The sequence below is a fragment of the Oncorhynchus masou genome, chromosome 29 (genome assembly GCF_036934945.1).
Source record: "Oncorhynchus masou masou isolate Uvic2021 chromosome 29, UVic_Omas_1.1, whole genome shotgun sequence".
NCBI lineage: Eukaryota > Metazoa > Chordata > Actinopteri > Salmoniformes > Salmonidae > Oncorhynchus > Oncorhynchus masou.
The window spans coordinates 66,435,104-66,453,956 of NC_088240.1; the positions used below are offsets into that span (position 1 = coordinate 66,435,104).

The following is an 18,853-nucleotide window of genomic DNA, read 5'->3' on the forward strand; positions in this document are numbered from 1 at the left end:
ATCATTTGGTCAGATATACTTGGATGTGTAGTGTCAGCATTTGTTGCTGGCATGTCATTGCTAATCATGCCAATGAAAAAATCCTAAAAGTAGTTGGCAATATCAGTCGATTTTGTGACGAAGGAGCCATCTGATTCAATGAATGATGGAGCTGAGTTTGACTTTGTTTCCCCAAAAAGTTATTTAAGGTGCTCCAAAGATGTTTTACTATCATTCTTTGTCATTTATCTTTGTTTCATAGTGTAGTTTCTTCTTTTTTAAATTCAGTTTAGTCTCAAAATTTCTCAATTTGCAATACGTTTGCCAATCGGTTGTGCAGCCAGTCTTATTTGCCATTCCTTTTGCCTCATCCCTCTCAACCATACAATTCCTCATCAATCCATGGGGATTTAACCGCTTTTACAGTCATTGTCTTAATGGGTGCTGCTTATTAGTAACTGGAATAAGCAATTTCATAAATGTGTCAAGTGCAGCATCTGTTTGCTCCTCGATATACCCCACGGAACAACATAGGAATCACTGCAACACTTCTTGTATGACCTTTTGTACACTATATTAGGCCCAGCCCTGTTTTTTAGTTTGGTTTTCCTAAATATGGCTACTATATTGTGATCACTACATCCAATGGATCTGGATACTGCTTTCATGCACATTTCTGTAGCATTAGTAAAGATTTGATAAATAGATGTTGATGATTTAATTCCTGTGCTGTTTGCAACTACCCTGGTAGGTTGACTGATAACCTGAACCAGGTTGCAAGCCTTGGTCACAGTTTGAAGCTTTTTCTTGAGTTTGCAGCTTGGTGAAAGCCAGTTAATATTTAAATCACCCATAAAATATACCTCACTGTTGATATCACATACTGTCAGGACCCGGTTACGAACCTGGGTCTCCGGAGTGAGAAACAGTCACTTAACCAACTGAGCCACGAATAGTCGGCAGAACCCAGAAGATGAGGCAGACACAGCAGTACTTAAGACGGTGTATTTAATAAAGTAAAAAGGAGAAGTCCTTAAATACAAAAATGGCAAATCCAAAAGGTGGTAGGAATAGCACAAAAAAGCCTCAAGAGATACTCAAAAACAAAAACAGAATTCCACAAGAGCATCCACCGGAATCGACAAGAATACACAGAACACTAGGGCTGGGTGCTAACATACAAACACAGAGCACAGAACTGAGGGAAACTAAGGGTTTAAATACAATCAGGGTAAACGAGGCACAGGTGCAAATAATAATGGGGAACAAGGGAAAAAACATAAGGTCAAAAAGCACAATGGGGGCATCTAGTGACCAAAACCCGGAACAACCCTGGCCAAATCCTGACACATACATTATCAAGCAGTTCACACATGTTATCCAGATACTGACTGTTAGCACTTGGTGGTCTATAGCAGCTTCCCACAAGAATGGACTTAGGTGAGGCAGATGAACCTGTAGCCCTATTATTTCAAAAGGATTTAACATCAGATCCTCTCTAAGCTTTACATGAATGTGGTTCTGAATATAAACAGCAACACCTCCACCATTTGCATTTCTGTATATTCTGTCAATGTTTTAACCTTGTATTGCTACCACTGTATCAACAAAAGTATTATCTACGTGAGTTTCACAGATAGTCAGAATATGAATGTCATCTGTTACTAGCAAATTATTGATTTCATGAACCTGGTTGCTTAAGCTACATATTTTAACATGGGCTATTTTGAGCACTTTTCTGGGATGCTTACTATTTTTCATTGCTTTACTAGGAAGCTTAGGACAGAAGTAGATATGTTCATGTTATTTATGTTAGTGCAGGGTGAGCTGCACACAGTGGACTTCCTACTAGGGCACATCGCATCAGTGCTAACATTATAAATCTGGTTCATAAGCACATGATTACTGCATACAATAGCTGTCGGATCAGCAGAGGCAATCAGGGCAGTTAGAGGGACATCAATTAGGCTACTTACATTGTGTCTACCAACGACCCTAGTATAATGTACATTTGCTGAAGCATTATGACAACTCAATGTCACAATGGTAGGGGTAAGATGAGTTGGGCTTGGGTCATTGATAAGTCATTGTCTCAACACAGCCTTATAATGCTGTGAAAGGATCCAGGAACTCAAATGATTTGTGTGGATCCCATCCTCCTTATAAAACGTGTTTTGTTTCCAAAAGGTATCGAAATTGTCAACAAAAGTTACACACATTGAGCTGCAATAATCACGTAGCCAGTTGTGAAGAGAAATAATCCTGCTAAAGCGTTCAATGCCACGATTCAGAGATGGCCCAGGGTCAGATGTGATGGGTCTTTTATTAGCGTCTAGCAGAAAGTCAATCAGCTATTTAAAATCCAGTTTCAACTGTTCAGAGCTACCCTTCATAATGTCATTAAACCCCACATGGACTACGATAGTACATTCGGGAGCAGCTTAGTAATGTCAATTTCTCGAGCTCCGGGATAGGACATTACAGACAGGCCTGTATCTGCAAGCTGTTGGCTAGATCGCTGTTGGAAGACCAGAGTAGGCTATACACATTTGCTGTTTAATGCAAAGGTTTTTGTGACTATTGGTAGAGTTAAAAATGCGATGGAAACACATTGAACTTTAGATTTGGCCTACAAATGAATATAACATTGGAATGGAAAGATGAGACTCTCATGAACAGGATGGTGTTCTCAGTTTTAACCTACAACCCCTTGTCTCATAGTATCCCATACAAATGAATGGAATTATGGATGTAGTTTTGTGCCAAAAAGTTTAAGGAGTGTCCAAAAAAAAAAAAGATTTCATGAGCTTTCTTCTATCTCCTAGATATAGGACAGACACTTCAAAACCTTATTCCTTATTATTTATTTATTGACTATCTATTTGCCATTTATGAATGTGTTATTCAATACTTTTCTATGGCCTATAGTATTTTAATTTTATCAACAACCAAAAAATATTTATAATTTTGGTAGGCCACCTAAAGGGGTCCTAAAATGTAAAATCAAATAGCTAAATGATCCATGGATGACCATCTTAAAACAATTCCAGATGTTAGCTTAGTAGAACTTAGCCTACAATCATGGAAACACATGTGAACCATTTTATGACATCTTGTTTGTTTTTCTGTTTTGTTCTTCTTTCCTTCCCCTCTTTTATCTTAATGCCCTGGGAGGATAGTCTGATATGTTTGAAGTACATCGCCTACTTAAGACTATATGCCTCTCAAACTCAACTCTGGACCTCGAAGCCAGTTCTACTTGCGTTCATTCATTGTTCCCTTCTAATCAGGGGCATATTTAGACCTGGGACACCAGGTGGGTGCAATTAATTATCAGCTAGAACAGAAAACCAGCAGGCTCCGGACATTATAGGGTAAGAGTTGAATAGCCCTGCTATAAACAAAGGAAATAACTTTATCAGATTAATTACCATATAGACTACGGGCACAGCCTATATTATGTCTGTATAACATGAGAATTGAGAAAGTTGGAAACACCGCACGCCTCAGTTTATAGCAGGCGAATGAACTCCCTCTCTCACTGTCACATCCACTCTGTGCGGACGAGGTACTTGGCTGGAGCGCGCCTGTAAGAAGCCAGTCGACATTTGTAACTGTTCTTAAACCTACATTCTGCGGTCAACTCACTCTGCAGACTTATTTTTGTTCACTTTGAAATTAAGCTCCATTCATCAACATCAAACTGGACTCTCGGCAGATAGTTATTTACTGCTGTTGACTTTCTTGTCAACTTTCACACACCGTTTCTTGGGACATGGGTGCGAGGCGCAAAGTGCCAAGTTTTCTGGCTCTATCCACATTTCTATTCGTTGCAACATGTGAGCCAATGGATCAGAAAGATATGCAAGGTAAAATAAATAATACTAACTAACTCATAGTAGTGCGCATTTTGTGAATCATCTAATTCAATTAAGGGGAAGTTTGTTTTCGAAATGAGTTAATGCAGACAGTTATTTCAAACAAGCTCGCATTTTTGGTCTGGACTTCACTTTGTTCTGCCATAGACGCACATACACTCGAGATGGTTATTATAATCCTGAAAATATTATTTACAACTGTAATAATATTTAAAATGAAGTGTCTGCGCGCCCTGTAACCATTTCTAACTCGAGTTTAAAACACTCCACACACAGGGTGCAACGTTTGTCTCTCACCTTTATGGCTTGAAATGTGCTATTTTATCTCTATAGGCTAGTTTCTATCATCTGTTTTCTCATTCATCTTGGTTATGTTGGTCTTGTTTCACTGCTGGTTAATTAGGTTCTTTATTTTCCATTTCATACACTAATAATATATATATATATATTTTTAAATGATATATGCTCTCTTTTTTCTTTCTTTTTTGAGATGACATGTTGTTTCCTTCCACATGTCATAACTGTTCATGTCTCCTCCACTTGTATTCTTTCTGACATAGACAGGAACAGAGAAAGTGCTAAGCCAACTATTTTCTGACTTCCTTGGCTGACTTTCCCCTTATTCCCCTCTTTCCCCTTTGAGTGCTCACAGCCTGCTTGTGGCAGAAATCCTGACCATTGCCAAACCCCATTGTCCAAACCAGTGTGTGAATGGGTGAGGATATGTCAGAAATAATAGCAGAGAGAGGGAGGCAGAGAGACGAGGAGGAAGGGGAAAGCCTTCTTACTAAGAGCCAGAAAGCAGCCAGTCCTGTTCCTTTAATTCCTCTCTTTTGTTTCCCCCTGGGTTTTAATATCCAGCAATGTGTCAGCATGGGTTTTGACTTTTGGCACTATGAAGTTCTCTATTGTTCAGGAATGCCACTGCTAAAATTGATGGAAGTAAATTAATTCTGTATTGGTGCACAATCTAGGAAAGACAATAAAGACCGAGGGAAATTCAAAGTCATAGGAAGAGAAAGTAAATTGAAAAATATGCGTAAGAAAATAGTTGATATGCGCTATGCATTTGAACCTACAATGTTATAACACTGTACTATCTGCCTATTAAACGGACATGTAAACTCTAGATTGAGACTATTTTCTTAGTGAAATAAAATAACTTGTAAAACTTGTTTCTTATTTAAGAAGTCTTCATAAGGGATATGGTTCTAATAAGAGTCCGATTTTTTTTTGTTTGTTAATTTGGATGTTGCTTCAGAGATGTCAAGAAGTCACTCAACAGTTGTCCTCCTATACCTGGGCAAGGGTCAAAGGTGAAGCGCCATCATGGGACTGGATGAGAGCCTTTGATCAGGGAAAATGGTTGATAGATACCCGCTCTCTTCTTCATTATCAATCTCTGGCATTCTCTCCTTCCTTCTCTCTGTCTCTCTCTCCCCACCCCCTCTCCAGTCATTGACATGCTAACCCTGGACTCCAAGACCAGTGTGTCTGCGGTGGAGAAAGTGACAGGTGCCATGAGTGTGTTCAGTGACATCTACATCGTGTCCACATTCCGCTTGCCTCCCAAGATGGGAGGGGTGCTGCTGGGCCTCTACAGCAAAGAGGAGAACAAGAAGTACCTGGAGCTGGCCATCATGGGAAAGATCAACAAAGGTACTTAGATACTGTCACTCTCACTCACTGACTAAAACAGAATTAACTATTTCCCAGTTTCTCTGTGAAGGAGCATACAACTAACTCAGTCTCAAACCACCTTTAGTATTTAAAAGTGTCCACATGAATATCAATCTGTCCATCAAGTTGCCCTTTTTCATTCCCCTTTTTTGTATCCATTTTACTTTTCTCTCCTTGTTTTTCTTTTTCTTTTATTAGTTACCTGTCCATGTTCAGTAAATCCCTCAATTTGAGTTTTTCTCCCCCTGTTACCCTCTCTCGTAGCTCTGGTGCGTTACGTGAGGGAGGATGGCAAAATTCACACAGTGAACCTCCAGAGCACAAACCTGGCTGATGGTCGCACACACTCCATTATTCTCCGGATCGGAGGCCTGCGCAGAGACAACCTACACCTGGAGCTCTACGTTAATTGTCGATTGGCTGACTCCAGCCAGGGCCTCCCTCCATTGGTCCCTCTCCCCGCGGAGAAGGTGGAGATTCGTAATGGCTTCAAGGCCTACGCAAGGCTACAGGTGACAAGGAGCACTGAGTCTGACACTAAGTCCCAAGTAAATCCCATGCCCCTTTAGCTAGGGGCCAGGGCTTCATCTCAGTAGCCCAACGTGGCTTGCTATCCTCATCTCCTATCATCAATCTGCACTTATTTAAAACACAGGGTGAAACAATATGGTGGATGCCTACTGGAAATTAGCTTTCACCTGTCAAGGTCTTTCACATCAGTGTAGATGAAGTGGAGCAGATGAGGAGTGGAGGCAACTTTTAATTGAGAGGTGGTCCTCTTTGACTACCTTTAAACATGGCAACAGCTGTCATATCTAATCATATCATAGCAGCTTCAACCACTGCATGGTGTGATCCAAGCTTCTCCCATTACAGGGTGCTGTGGAGTCCCTCAAAATTGCGCTAGGGGGCAGTGTGGCCAAAGCAGGTTCCCTGACAGACTGTCCATTCCAGGGAGATTCATCAGTCTACAGCACAGGTGTGTCCAAAATCACTATATGACTTTCCAAGATGAAGTTAATCAAGTTAAAAAAAAGTTAATCAGATGTGTATCCTGAACATGTTTCAACCTAAAGTCCTTTTCCTCTTCTTACAGTCGGTGCAACTGCAGAAGTGAACTCCATTCTAGGTGAGTGTATCCAAATGTCTCTTTTCAAGTATACAGCGAAATCAATGTCTTATGGAAATGTGTGTTGGCTTTACTTGACAATGATTGGGCATTATGTGGGTATTGTATGTCAGGAGACCACACAAAGGCTCTGATTGGTCAGCTGATCATCTTTAACCAGATCCTAGGAGAGCTGCGAGAGGACATCAGAGAGCAGGTGGGTTGTGTGTGAGTGTGGGTTTGTACAAGTGTATGCATGCAACATGTATGTGTGTCTGCATACTGTATGTGATTGTGCATTTTCATTGATGTCTCCAGGTGAAGGAGATGTCCCTGATTAGGAACACCATTCTGGAGTGCCAAGTGTGTGGTGAGTGAACAGCCATGGGAAAAAAACTATGTGTACTGAAAAATTTGACCCATTCCTCATGTTCCCTGTTCTTGTCTTGCTCATAAAAATGAAACCTAAACCAACAGTGTGTTGACCTCCAGGCTTCCAAGACCCTCGTTCCCGCTGCTCCCCCAACCCCTGTTTTAAGGGCCTGTCCTGCATGGAGACCTTTGAATACCCAGGGTACCGCTGTAGTCCCTGTCCGGAGGGCATGGCGGGCAACGGAACCCACTGCCAAGACATTGACGAGGTATGACACAGTAACAGATAGGAAATGGAAATTAGCCTGGCTGGGTTTTAAATTGTGTTTTTTACACTGCCTCAAGCTCACAGTTGAATAAATGTGAATTGACAAGGCTTTTAGGGTGACAGCTGAGCTGTTGTCAAAATAGACCCTGTCACTTCAAGTACTGTACTCAGCACGGCTCTTATTTCAAAGAGCCCCAACTGTACTACTTATCTCTGTCTATTTCTCTCTCGTCTCCCCCACTCTCTCTATTTCTATTCTCTGTCTCTCTAACCTGTCTCAGTGTTCCATAGCCCAGCCCTGCTACTCTCCAGGTGCGTGTATAAACACAGTGAAGGGTTTCAGCTGTGAGCTCTGCCCCCCTGGTCTCTGGGGCCCACCCCTCTTTGGGGTCGGACTGGAGTACGCCAACCAGCACAAACAGGTACACACACAAACACACACACACTATCACACACAAACACACACACACTATCACTTTTTTCCTTACTGACATAATCCATAATTCCCTATTGTCTTATTTCTTCCTCACACACCTTGCTGTGGTTTTGTCTACAGGAGTGTGCAGACATCGATGAGTGTCTTGAAGTTGCCAACGCCTGTGTGCCCCACTCCATGTGTACCAACACCATCGTAAGCAGAAACCCTTTTCAAAAGTGTTTATTACAATGTATGTACAGCGTCAAATCTTCACAAACGAGACATCACTCTCTTGTGATCATGTGAGAGTACTGTAAAGCCGCTGTGTAGTAAAGCTGTTCTCTCTCCCTTGCTCCTCTCTCACCCCCAATCTCTCCTCTCTCGCCCCTCCTCCTCTCACTCTCTCCCACCTCTCTTTCTCTCTTGTCCTTCTCTCTCTCTCTCTCTCTCTCTCTCTCTCTCACCTCTCCATCTCTCTCTCTCTCTCTCACCTCTCCATCTCTCCCAGGGCTCGTTCAGGTGTGGTGGCTGTAAGGTGGGTTACTTGGGGAACCAGACAGTGGGCTGCGTGCCCCGTAGGTCCTGTGCCACACTCAGCTTTAACCCTTGTGATGCCAACGCCCACTGCATCATAGAGCGGAACGGAGAGGTGTCCTGTGCGGTAAGCAGTAATGGTCTTTTACTACCTTTGCCCTCCTGGACAGGAACAGTAGGAGCCACACTACCCTATACTGCCAGCCTCGGTATACTACTTTATAGATGTTCTTTAGGTTTGGTTGAAAATGCTCTCCTTTGTTCCACTCTCCAGTGCAACATTGGCTGGGCCGGTAACGGGAACACTTGTGGCACAGACACAGACATTGATGGATACCCAGACCGCTCTCTGCCCTGTATGGACAATGACAAGCACTGTAAACAGGACAACTGTGTTTACACACCCAACTCAGGCCAGGAGGACGCAGACAACGACGGCATCGGAGACCAGTGTGACGAGGATGCAGATGGGGACGGCATCAAGAATGTGGAGGTGTGTTTCCATCTCAGACCCTCTGTGGTAATTGTATCTGGGTGTATGTGAATGATTGTAAGTCATTGTTTCTCATGTTTTCTCATGACCATAACGGTTATATTTTGCAGGATAACTGTCGACTAGAACCCAACAAAGATCAGCAGAACTCAGACACAGACTCTTTCGGTGACGCCTGTGACAACTGTCCCAATGTCCCTAACATTGACCAGAGAGATACGGACAGCAACGGGCAAGGAGACGCCTGTGACAATGACATAGATGGAGATGGTGTGTATTCACACAGGCGCGTGCGCACACAGACTCACACTTTCACTCACACACTCACTCACACATAAATGGCAAGATGTCTGGGAGACAACTTTGTGGGCCGCAGTTGAAGTTGACATTACACTCATTGCAACTAGGTGATGGCCCTCATGTCGCCCCCTGTCTTAACCTGGTGTTCAGGTATCCCCAACGTGCTAGACAACTGCCCCAAGGTTCCCAACCCCATGCAGACAGACAGGGACGGAGACGGGGTAGGAGACGCCTGCGACAGCTGCCCTGAGACCAGCAACCCCATGCAGGTAAAATAACCTTCACACACCCCCAACTCCCAAAATGTGGATCTACAGAAGATATTCAGCCACTCTTGGCTGAAACAGGGGTTTAGGCTGCTCATTTGTCTTGTCTTTGGTTTATTCTGACCTTCTCCCTCTAGACGGACATTGACAATGACCTGGTGGGGGATGTGTGTGACACTGACCAGGACACGTGAGTCTCTGACTTCAACACGCACACCCGCCCGCCTACACACCGACACATACAAACTGAACTCACACTGCTACAGTTGTCACACAGCGCTACACCTGCTGTGGCTAACACACACATACATACACCTGCTGCGCTCATATTCACAAAAACACACATTCACTTTACACCTGCTGGGATTTACAAGTAGACACACACACCTGCTGAGGCTTGTTTTTATGCTGCAGTTGTTAGACCTTCCTGATGGTGTTTTTCTAGGTGATCAAAAAAATGCAAACTATTTCAGTACAAACAAAATTAGTGAACATAACACGACTTGGGCCAGGATTCAATGCAAGGCACACTATACCCGATTTGTAAAGATAATGTACAATTGAGCCGACATGCGCAGCATTTACCATGAATGCGATCTCTATGACCATTGTTTAGAATGCCTAAGGCGCATTGTTGGTTGTCTAGTGCACTGCGCTAGAGCATGTCTTGAATTAAATCCCATCCTTTGAGTTGAACTGAATTCCAATGCGTCTATGTGTGTTCCAGGGATGGGGACGGTCACCAGGATTCCAGGGACAACTGCCCTGACCATCCCAACAGCTCCCAGCTGGACTCGGACAATGATGGCCTTGGGGACGACTGTGACGATGACGATGACAATGACGGACTCCCAGACGTACAAGACAACTGCAGACTTATCACCAATCCCAACCAGAAAGATTCTAACAGTAACCAACCATTATTAAAACTTGAACAGTGAACTATCCCTTTAACAGTAACCAACCGTTAAAGGGATAGTTTCACTGTTCAAGTTTTTGCTTATTTTTTACTTCTGCATTGCTAAATGCTTCAAAAGTGCCCCTTTGTCTTACTATGGCCGTCTACCTCTCCTCTCCCAGGTAATGGGGTTGGTGATGTGTGTGAGAACGACTTTGACAATGATTCAGTCTGGGATCTGATTGATGTGTGCCCTGAAAGTTCAGAGGTCACACTGACAGACTTCAGAGCCTATCAGACAGTCATTCTGGATCCAGAGGGCGATGCCCAGATCGATCCCAATTGGGTGGTGCTCAATCAGGTGAACTCGCTTGACCTCTTTGGCTCAACACATGAACAACTTTGATCGTAGGTTGAAATATCCCTCTAAGGTTATCCTCCTACTCTGAAATTAGTTTACAAGGAGCACCATTATGGTTATTATAAATAGGCCTATGTTAGTGCATTGACTACAGTCTAAAGCCTGGTATATTGCATTGTGCATATTTGTCAAGTTCTTATGGAATACTCAAAAATTACAGTGAGGGAAAAAAGTATTTGATCCCCTGCTGATTTTGTACGTTTGCCCACTGACAAAGAAATGATCAGTCTATACTTTTAATGGTAGGTTTATTTGAACAGTGAGAGAGAATAACAACAAAAAATCCAGAAGAACACATGTCAAAAATGTTATAAATTGATTTGCATTTTAATGAGGGAAAGTATTTGACCCCCTCTCAATCAGAAAGATTTCTGGCTCCCAGGTGTCTTTTATACAGGTAACGAGCTGAGATTAGGAGCACACTCTTAAAGGGAGCAGCTTGTTACCTGTATAAAAGACAACCAATCAATCAATCAGATTCCAAACTCTCCACCATGGCCAAGACCAAGACCAAAGAGCTCTCCAAGGATGTCAGGGACAAGATTGTAGACCTACACAAGGCTGGAATGGGCTACAAGACCATTGCCAAGCAGCTTGGTGAGAAGGTGACAACAGTTGGTGCGATTATTCTCAAATGGAAGAAACACAAAAGAACTGTCAATCTCCCTCGGCCTGGTGCTCCATGCAAGATCTCACCTCGTGGAGTTGCAATGATCATGAGAACGGTGGGTAATCAGCCCAGAACTACACGGGAGGATCTTGTCAATGATCTCAAGGCAGCTGGGACCATAGTCACCATGAAAACAATTGGTAACACACTATGCCGTGAAGGACTGAAATCCTGCAGCGCCCGCAAGGTCCCCCTGCTCAAGAAAGCACATATACATTCTCGTCTGAAGTTTGCCAATGAACATCTGAATGATTCAGAGGACAACTGGGTGAAAGTGTTGTCAGATGAGACCAAAATGGAGCTCTTTGGCATCAACTCAACTCGCCGTGTTTGGAGGAGGAGGAATGCTGCCTATGACCCCAAGAACATCATTCCCACCTTCAAACATGGAGGTGGAAACATTATACTTTGGGTGTGTTTTTCTGCTAAGGGGACAGGACAACTTCACCACATCAAAGGGACGATGGACTGGGCCATGTACCGTCAAATCTTGGGTGAGAACCTCCTTCCCTCAGCCAGGGCATTGAAAATGGGTCGTGGATGGGTATTCCAGCATGACAATGACCCAAACACACGGCCAAGGCAACAAAGGAGTGGCTCAAGAAGAAGCACATTAAGGTCCTGGAGTGGCCTAGGTAGTCTGTGGAGGGAGCTGAATGTACGAGTTGCCAAACGTCAGCCTCGAAACCTTAAAGAGTTTGAGAAGATCTGCAAAGTGGAGTGGGACAAATCCCTCCTGAGATGTGTGCAAACCTGGTGGCCAACTACAAAAAACGTCTGACCTCTGTGATTGCCAACAAAGGTTTTGCCACCAAGTACTAAATCATGTTTTGCAGAGGGGTCAAATACTTATTTCCCTCATTGAAATGCAAATTAATTTCTAACATTTTTGACATGCGTTTTTCTGGATTTTTTGTTGTTATTCTGTATCTCACTGTTCAAATAAACCTACCATTAAAATTATTGACTGATCATTTCTTTGTCAGTGGGAAAACATACAAAATCAGCAGGGGATCAAATACTTTTTTCCCCTCACTGTAGGTGTGTGATTCATTGTGGATACAGATTCTGATTTTAGCTAGTCCTCTTTTATTGCAGGGCATGGAAATAGTTCAGACCATGAACAGTGATCCTGGTTTAGCTGTGGGTAAGTTCATATTATGGGTTAAGTTGTTTGTTACTTCTTGTCCTCGTCCTGTGATGTATGTCCTCTAAATATAATTGATCCTTTTTAGGCCTACACAGTGATTTCATTATAGCAGTGTATTGAAAAGGTGCTGAAAAGAAATATATACATTTTTAAATTCCAATGAACTGAATTGACCTGACTCAACATAATGACCTCCCCCAGGCTACACAGCGTTCAACGGGGTGGACTTTGAGGGCACCTTCCACATTAACACGGTGACGGACGACGACTATGCAGGCTTCATCTTCGGCTACCAGGACTCCTCTTCCTTCTACGTGGTGATGTGGAAACAGACAGAGCAGACCTACTGGCAGTCGACACCCTTCAGGGCCATGGCCCAACCTGGCCTGCAGCTCAAAGTGAGTGATGGGACACAAACACAGCAGCCTATAGGTGGTGCTACTGATAAGAACCTTGGCTGAATCGGGACACTTCCTGAGAATCACCTTCAGACAGACTCTGTTGTTGGATATAAGTACAACAAAGCATGTTGTGGTGGCATTGTAAAAACCTTTGATGGTTATATAAAATAATCTACTACAGGGTTCAGAATATACAACAATCTCTCTCTCTCTGTCTCTCTCTGTGTCTGTCTGTCTGTCTGTCTGTCTTGTTCCCCTACAGGCAGTGAAGTCCCGTACAGGGCCTGGTGAGTACCTGCGTAACGCCCTGTGGCACACAGGGGACACCAACGAGGAGGTGAAGCTGCTGTGGTCGGACCCACGGAACGTTGGCTGGAGAGACAAGACATCTTACCGCTGGCAGCTCATCCACAGGCCCCAGGTGGGCTACATCAGGTAGGCCAAACCCCTCTTTCTCTCTTAGTTATTTATTCTTTTTATTTTATTTTAATCTACTACTTTCTATTTGTAGCCGATGTTCAGTAACTGTTTTATTGTCAAAGTCCTTTAGTACCTGCTTAACTATGTATCAGAATTCCATAGTTTTTTACTTAATTAGGGGCAGATGGGTTCGATGGGTTTGCACTTGAAGGTGAGTTCATCCTCACTGGACAGGACACAGTTGCGGTACACAGCTGTGTGACCACTGTTGACCACTAGAGGGAGTTTACACTGCCTTGGCTTGGCTTGGATGATTAAAAAAGAAAAAGAAAGATGGCTGGTGGCAGTTTGGTGGACTTGGTGGCTATTCACCAATTTATACTCCATATTTTTTCCCTCCTAAACCTCTTTGTGACTTTTACAGAGAGACCCGGCCCCCTGGCCCTCTATTGTCCCTGTTGCCATGCCAACCAAATCCTTGGCAAGAATTTTCTGAGTGCCGTTCATATGCAGATCCAGAGGAAACTACTGTAGAGTGGGGGGTCTGAGAGAGAGAAAGAGAGCAAGAGAGAGGGGGGGGGGAGCAGGGAGAGTATCAAAGTCAGAGAAATAAACAGAAAGATAAACAAGTGTGAGGGAGTCACTGAGAATAACATAGCAGAATAGGGAAAAATCTCAAGCAGATTGTCAAATTCTAAGAGTGTAAGAGAATATCTTGAATCAGATGTCATGTCCGAGGAACATATTGCTTATGCAAATAGTTTAAGAAACCAGATTTATTGGGTGGCATAAATACCACATTGTGCTCAACAAAGCATCAGCAAGACATTTTCAGAAAACACATTCATTTGAACCAACACCTGCGTTTGAGCATCTCTCAAACCCCTCACATCTCTGGCCCATTATCAGTAGCGATGTGTAGGTAAAGTCACCGGGGAAGTCAAGCCAGAACAAAAAGCCATATTATATTGTGATATTTATTTGCTCTATAACCTGCCTTGACACCGTGATTTATAAGGCATAAGGCCGAGACAATAAGAAGACACAGCGGCAGAATAAATTCAACCACATATTTGTTTCATTACAAAACCGAAGAGCAACCTCTGTCCAGTGAAGTCCACAAAACATATTGCATGTAGCAAACAGTTACATGACCTACAGCATGGTCAAGCAGGGTAATGTTTCTGACTATTTTCGGACTACTAAACAACTATTGAATGAGAACCACGGAAAGTTACCACAAGTTGCAAAGAAAACAGGAGCTGCCTCCATTATTCCAGCACCATTTCAACTTCAACATTTCAACATCATCAAATCACCTCTCCTTAGTCTAATACAGTGACAACTACAATATATCAAAAACGATTTAGTCCAATCAACGTAAGCTAAATATGATGTGGCTGTCCATGGAACTGATTTGTGTGTGTGTGTGTGTATATTTGTGTGTGTTTGCATGCGTACAAGTAGACAAAACTTGTTGACGCACCTGACTTGAAGAGCAACGCCAATGTCATCCTCCTCTCTAATGTTGCCTAAACGGCCTATGACTCTGTCATACAATACACACTTTCTGTTTTCCTTGCCATTTAGCCTAACTACCTTTCATGGGCAACGATGCACCAGGCCAGCATACTACATCTAGCTACTTGTTAACGTCCAGGGGCACAGTGTATGAATTTATGGTTAGATCAGAATCGCTGTTATAATCATTGGCCAGTACGGAGAATTAAGTAAAACCACAAGTCCAAATCCCGATCTCCATTCATTGCTAATTTTTAGGAAAGGTACGATTTTAGCAAGCTAGCCCCCGGAAGACAACAACACAAAGAGATGCAACAATTCACGTTTTTTTCTGTCAATAATGATGTTTGGCTTGTGACGTGATTAGTCTGAAGCCAAATCCAAACTGGCTTCCCTTGATACTTTTTTTTGGTACTCCAGGACCATTCAGAGCTGAGCTCACACAGTTTAGCTCAACACTGATTGGCTATTATTATTTTTTATTTCTAATCAATGGAGACCAAATGCTCGCTGGCTTCCCTTGCATTCAATGCTATGGGCAGCAACAATTTCATACTCCTTCTGACCAGACAGCGTCGGATAGATACGCTACACATACTGAGACAGGGGGGGCACTGTTACGTTAGATCAGATGCTTTCTCTGGTGAGATACATTCATCCTGTTGCGAATTGAAGGAAATGTATGAAACACAGAGGCAAAAGATGCATCATTTTTTATGTTTTTTTCTTGGTCCATTTTTTGGGGGAAGCCTAGCTTCCCTTGGCATCCATGAATACACGCCACTGCCCATTCTAAAAAAAGTTGCCAGGGAAAAGGAGAGTTGGGGGGTGGAGTTTAAGGAGGTTGTGGAGGGAGGGGTCTCTCCAGTTGGGTGCAGTGAGGGGAGAGTGGAGAAAGAGAGAGACATGTTTTATTTAGAGGCAGGGAGGCTCTATTCAGACCCAAACAGAGAGACACCTGCTTTGTATGCTGTGCAGAGGAGTCAATGGAGCACTGCAGCGATGCACTGCACTCAGGCAGCGACTGGGACAGGGGCTGGGCCTGCTCTCTCTGTCTCTCTTTCTCTGTTCATCCAAATCACACATTTTGAGTTCTGTGTTTACTTGCCACTGGGTTTTAGTTTGGTAGCACTTCATTTGACTAATCTCTTATATGACCACATGCCAACTACTACAGCTACCCACAACAATCACGTTATGTGTATGTGACAGTGGTATAAATAAGGACAGTGTGAAGTTATAGGATGACTTTCATTTTGATAATTACCAGAGGGAACATGACTTGAAATGACAAGGGAACTTAAAGGTCCCCTGATTTGTGCATTGTTCTGCGCTCTGTGGCAGGGTGAAGTTATATGAGGGGACGGAGATAGTGGCTGACTCTGGCGTGGTGATTGACACTACCATGAGAGGCGGACGACTGGGGGTCTTCTGTTTCTCCCAAGAGAACATCATCTGGTCCAACCTGCGCTACCGCTGCAACGGTAAGCAGCGTTCTTCACATTGCTACTAACCACTAACGATACTTGTATTGAACAACATAATGCTAGTGAACTAATTTATCTGTTGAACTCATTTATCTGTTGTTTATTAGACACTGTTCCAGACGACTTCAACCCATATCGCAAACAGGTTCTGCTGCACATCAAGGTGTGAGAGGATTTGAGGATGTGTGAGTGCTGAGGCATGTAGATGAGTAACCTGTCCAGCACTGTCTCTCTACACACAAACACTCTCACACACACACTCTTACTGCCTCTCAGTACAGAATTTCAACTGCTGTTAATGTGTGTGACTGTGTCTGCCCATGAGTGAAAGGGGAGGAGTTTCAGAGTTATGGTAAAGGAGGAAGAAGAACCAATTTACAACATTGTTGTTATACCAGACAGGAAAAGCAAAAAGGTACTAGACTTTGGAAGAAAGTATACATGATAATTAATGTATGTAGGACTGTGTTACTTCTGGGTTTGAGTTGCTGTCCTTGCCTTCAATTTCACTGTATGAACGGTGGTTGTGTGAATGATAGCGGTTAACCGTTGAGTTTGACTGTTGCGTTAGGTATGAGTGCTTTTGTTGCTTTGTGTTTGTGTATTTACAGCTATCATAGGAATAAATTGATTATATTTTGTGTTTTAAGACTGAACAGTAAAAGGATGTTTTTAAAAATCTCATATCTAACTGGAAAATAAAAAACATAAGCTAGTGTTACAGGGATGATGGGAATTTGAAAAATACTGTACATCCTCTGAATATGAAACTCTGGGTAACTCTGTCATGACCAGATAATGTCATCTCAGCAGCAAAATACAGATCTGTCACAAGAGACCGTAGACTTGCAGTTATTTAGCCATATTACTTTAAGCCTTTAATAGTGAAATTATGTCCCTAATTTGAATAAATGTGGATCTCTGTGGATTCTAGTGTATACTTTCCTGGGCATCTGATTCTGTGCCCAGTAATTGAATATGAAATAAAGCCTTATTGGATGTGTTTCTTTAAGTCATCTTTAACTAATTAGTTAAACAGAAGCATAAACAAAGAGCAACACAGTCTTTGTCCACAAAAAATAATAAACAATTGAATTTCTTAAAAATATGTTTATTTGACCTTTGTGATTCTGTACACAACAAGAATGCTAATGAATGATACGACTTAGGGAAAAAAACTGTCAAGAGCAACTGTGAGTGTGCACTGCTGTTCCGAGGCCATCCAGTCAGTGAAGTATGTGGTGACACTGGTGCTAACTGTATCTAATCGTTGAGTGCTGTGGTTGTCATCATACCTCCCAGGAGCAGACAGACCCCCGGGCTCAACTGACTGAACTGCCCAGTCTGTCTCCACTGTCTTCTTCTCTGTTCCATATTAATAGCCAGTCATAGAAATCCATATACATTGTACAGAACTTGCTATATTTAATATTATATATTATGTGTCACACAGCCTAATTACGTTATTCCTATGTCGGTGTAGTAACACTGTAATAACTCAATGATGACACTGTATTTTAACATGTTACATTGTAACTTGCTTTGTAATGGAGTTGAGCATTTTTGTTACCACATAAGTGAAATAAAGCCTCTTCCCCTTCTACTGGTGTAATAACAACAAAACAAGTTCCCTGCTCAGGACAGACTTGAAAATGAATTTGGATTCCATTTAGAATGGAGTATTTTAAGCATTATTTTACTAAGCTGGAGATGTTCTGTTATTGACCCCTGACTACTGTGTCTGGATTCCAATCTGATCATTCATTCTCTTTGCTCTATCCTGACTAACTCTCTCTCAGGTGTGAATAGGTGCAATATGATGAGGCATTTGTCATCCCAGGTATTGTTGGCCATACAGAGTTTGTGCAATACTGCTTCCTATCCCAATACGAGGGAACTTTCAGAGTGAAGTCACAAGGGCAGAGGGAAGACAATGACTTAGTGGAGTTGGCAAAGGTCCTCACGTGGCAGCTAGCCAGCCAGTGTCTGGTGCGGACAGTGGGACCGTTTGGAAGCAGAGGCTTACCAACTGTATAGAATAAATTCACTGGGTTTCACCCATAACAGGCCATATGTGAATAGATAGAATAAATTGGGTCAATATGGCGAATGACATAGTATTGCAGATATGTTTCTCTAAATAATTGTAGTAGCATTGTAGAAAGTGATTTTGAAAATATATTTTTAAGTGAGAACAAAGTTTTCAAGTACATATCACAGTGTTCTTACACACATGTACGGAGAGAAAATAATGAGGGAAAACAACCTTTCTGAGCTCCTCTGTTAAAGATGGAATACCCTGGGTCCGGGAGGCCGGGACGAGTGCAATATTGGGAGGGCATTGTACAACAGTGCACCACATCCCACACCTGCCTGGCCCTGGGAGGGGTTAACACTTAATATGCCTCCTCAAGCACCAATATTTCATGATCTGGCTGCAGTCCCAAGTTGACCTTCTCTTCAGATATGTCTGAGACTCACATTGCCTGAGGAGGACAAAAGTGTTGCATATTACATTTACATTTAAGTCATTTAGCACTGTCTAAAAGAGAGTCTCTCTCTCTCTCTCTCCCTCCCTCCCTCCTGTAC

General features: G+C 42.8%; 1 protein-coding gene across 1 annotated transcript; it reads left to right on the forward strand.

Moving 5' to 3' along the window:
* The first annotated feature begins 3,400 nt into the window (after window positions 1-3,400).
* Window positions 3,401-17,865, forward strand: LOC135520341 (thrombospondin-3a-like). The gene is made up of 22 exons (XM_064945812.1): window positions 3,401-3,848; window positions 5,313-5,516; window positions 5,802-6,049; window positions 6,414-6,516; window positions 6,634-6,666; window positions 6,780-6,862; window positions 6,964-7,015; window positions 7,138-7,286; window positions 7,567-7,707; window positions 7,842-7,916; window positions 8,212-8,364; window positions 8,512-8,730; window positions 8,841-9,000; window positions 9,181-9,299; window positions 9,434-9,486; window positions 10,024-10,205; window positions 10,377-10,555; window positions 12,384-12,432; window positions 12,637-12,833; window positions 13,099-13,271; window positions 16,122-16,261; window positions 16,372-17,865. Exons 1-22 carry the CDS (start codon window positions 3,755-3,757, stop codon window positions 16,431-16,433), a joined length of 2,868 nt encoding a protein of 955 aa, XP_064801884.1. The 5' UTR covers window positions 3,401-3,754; the 3' UTR covers window positions 16,434-17,865.
* The last annotated feature ends 988 nt before the right edge of the window (window positions 17,866-18,853 follow it).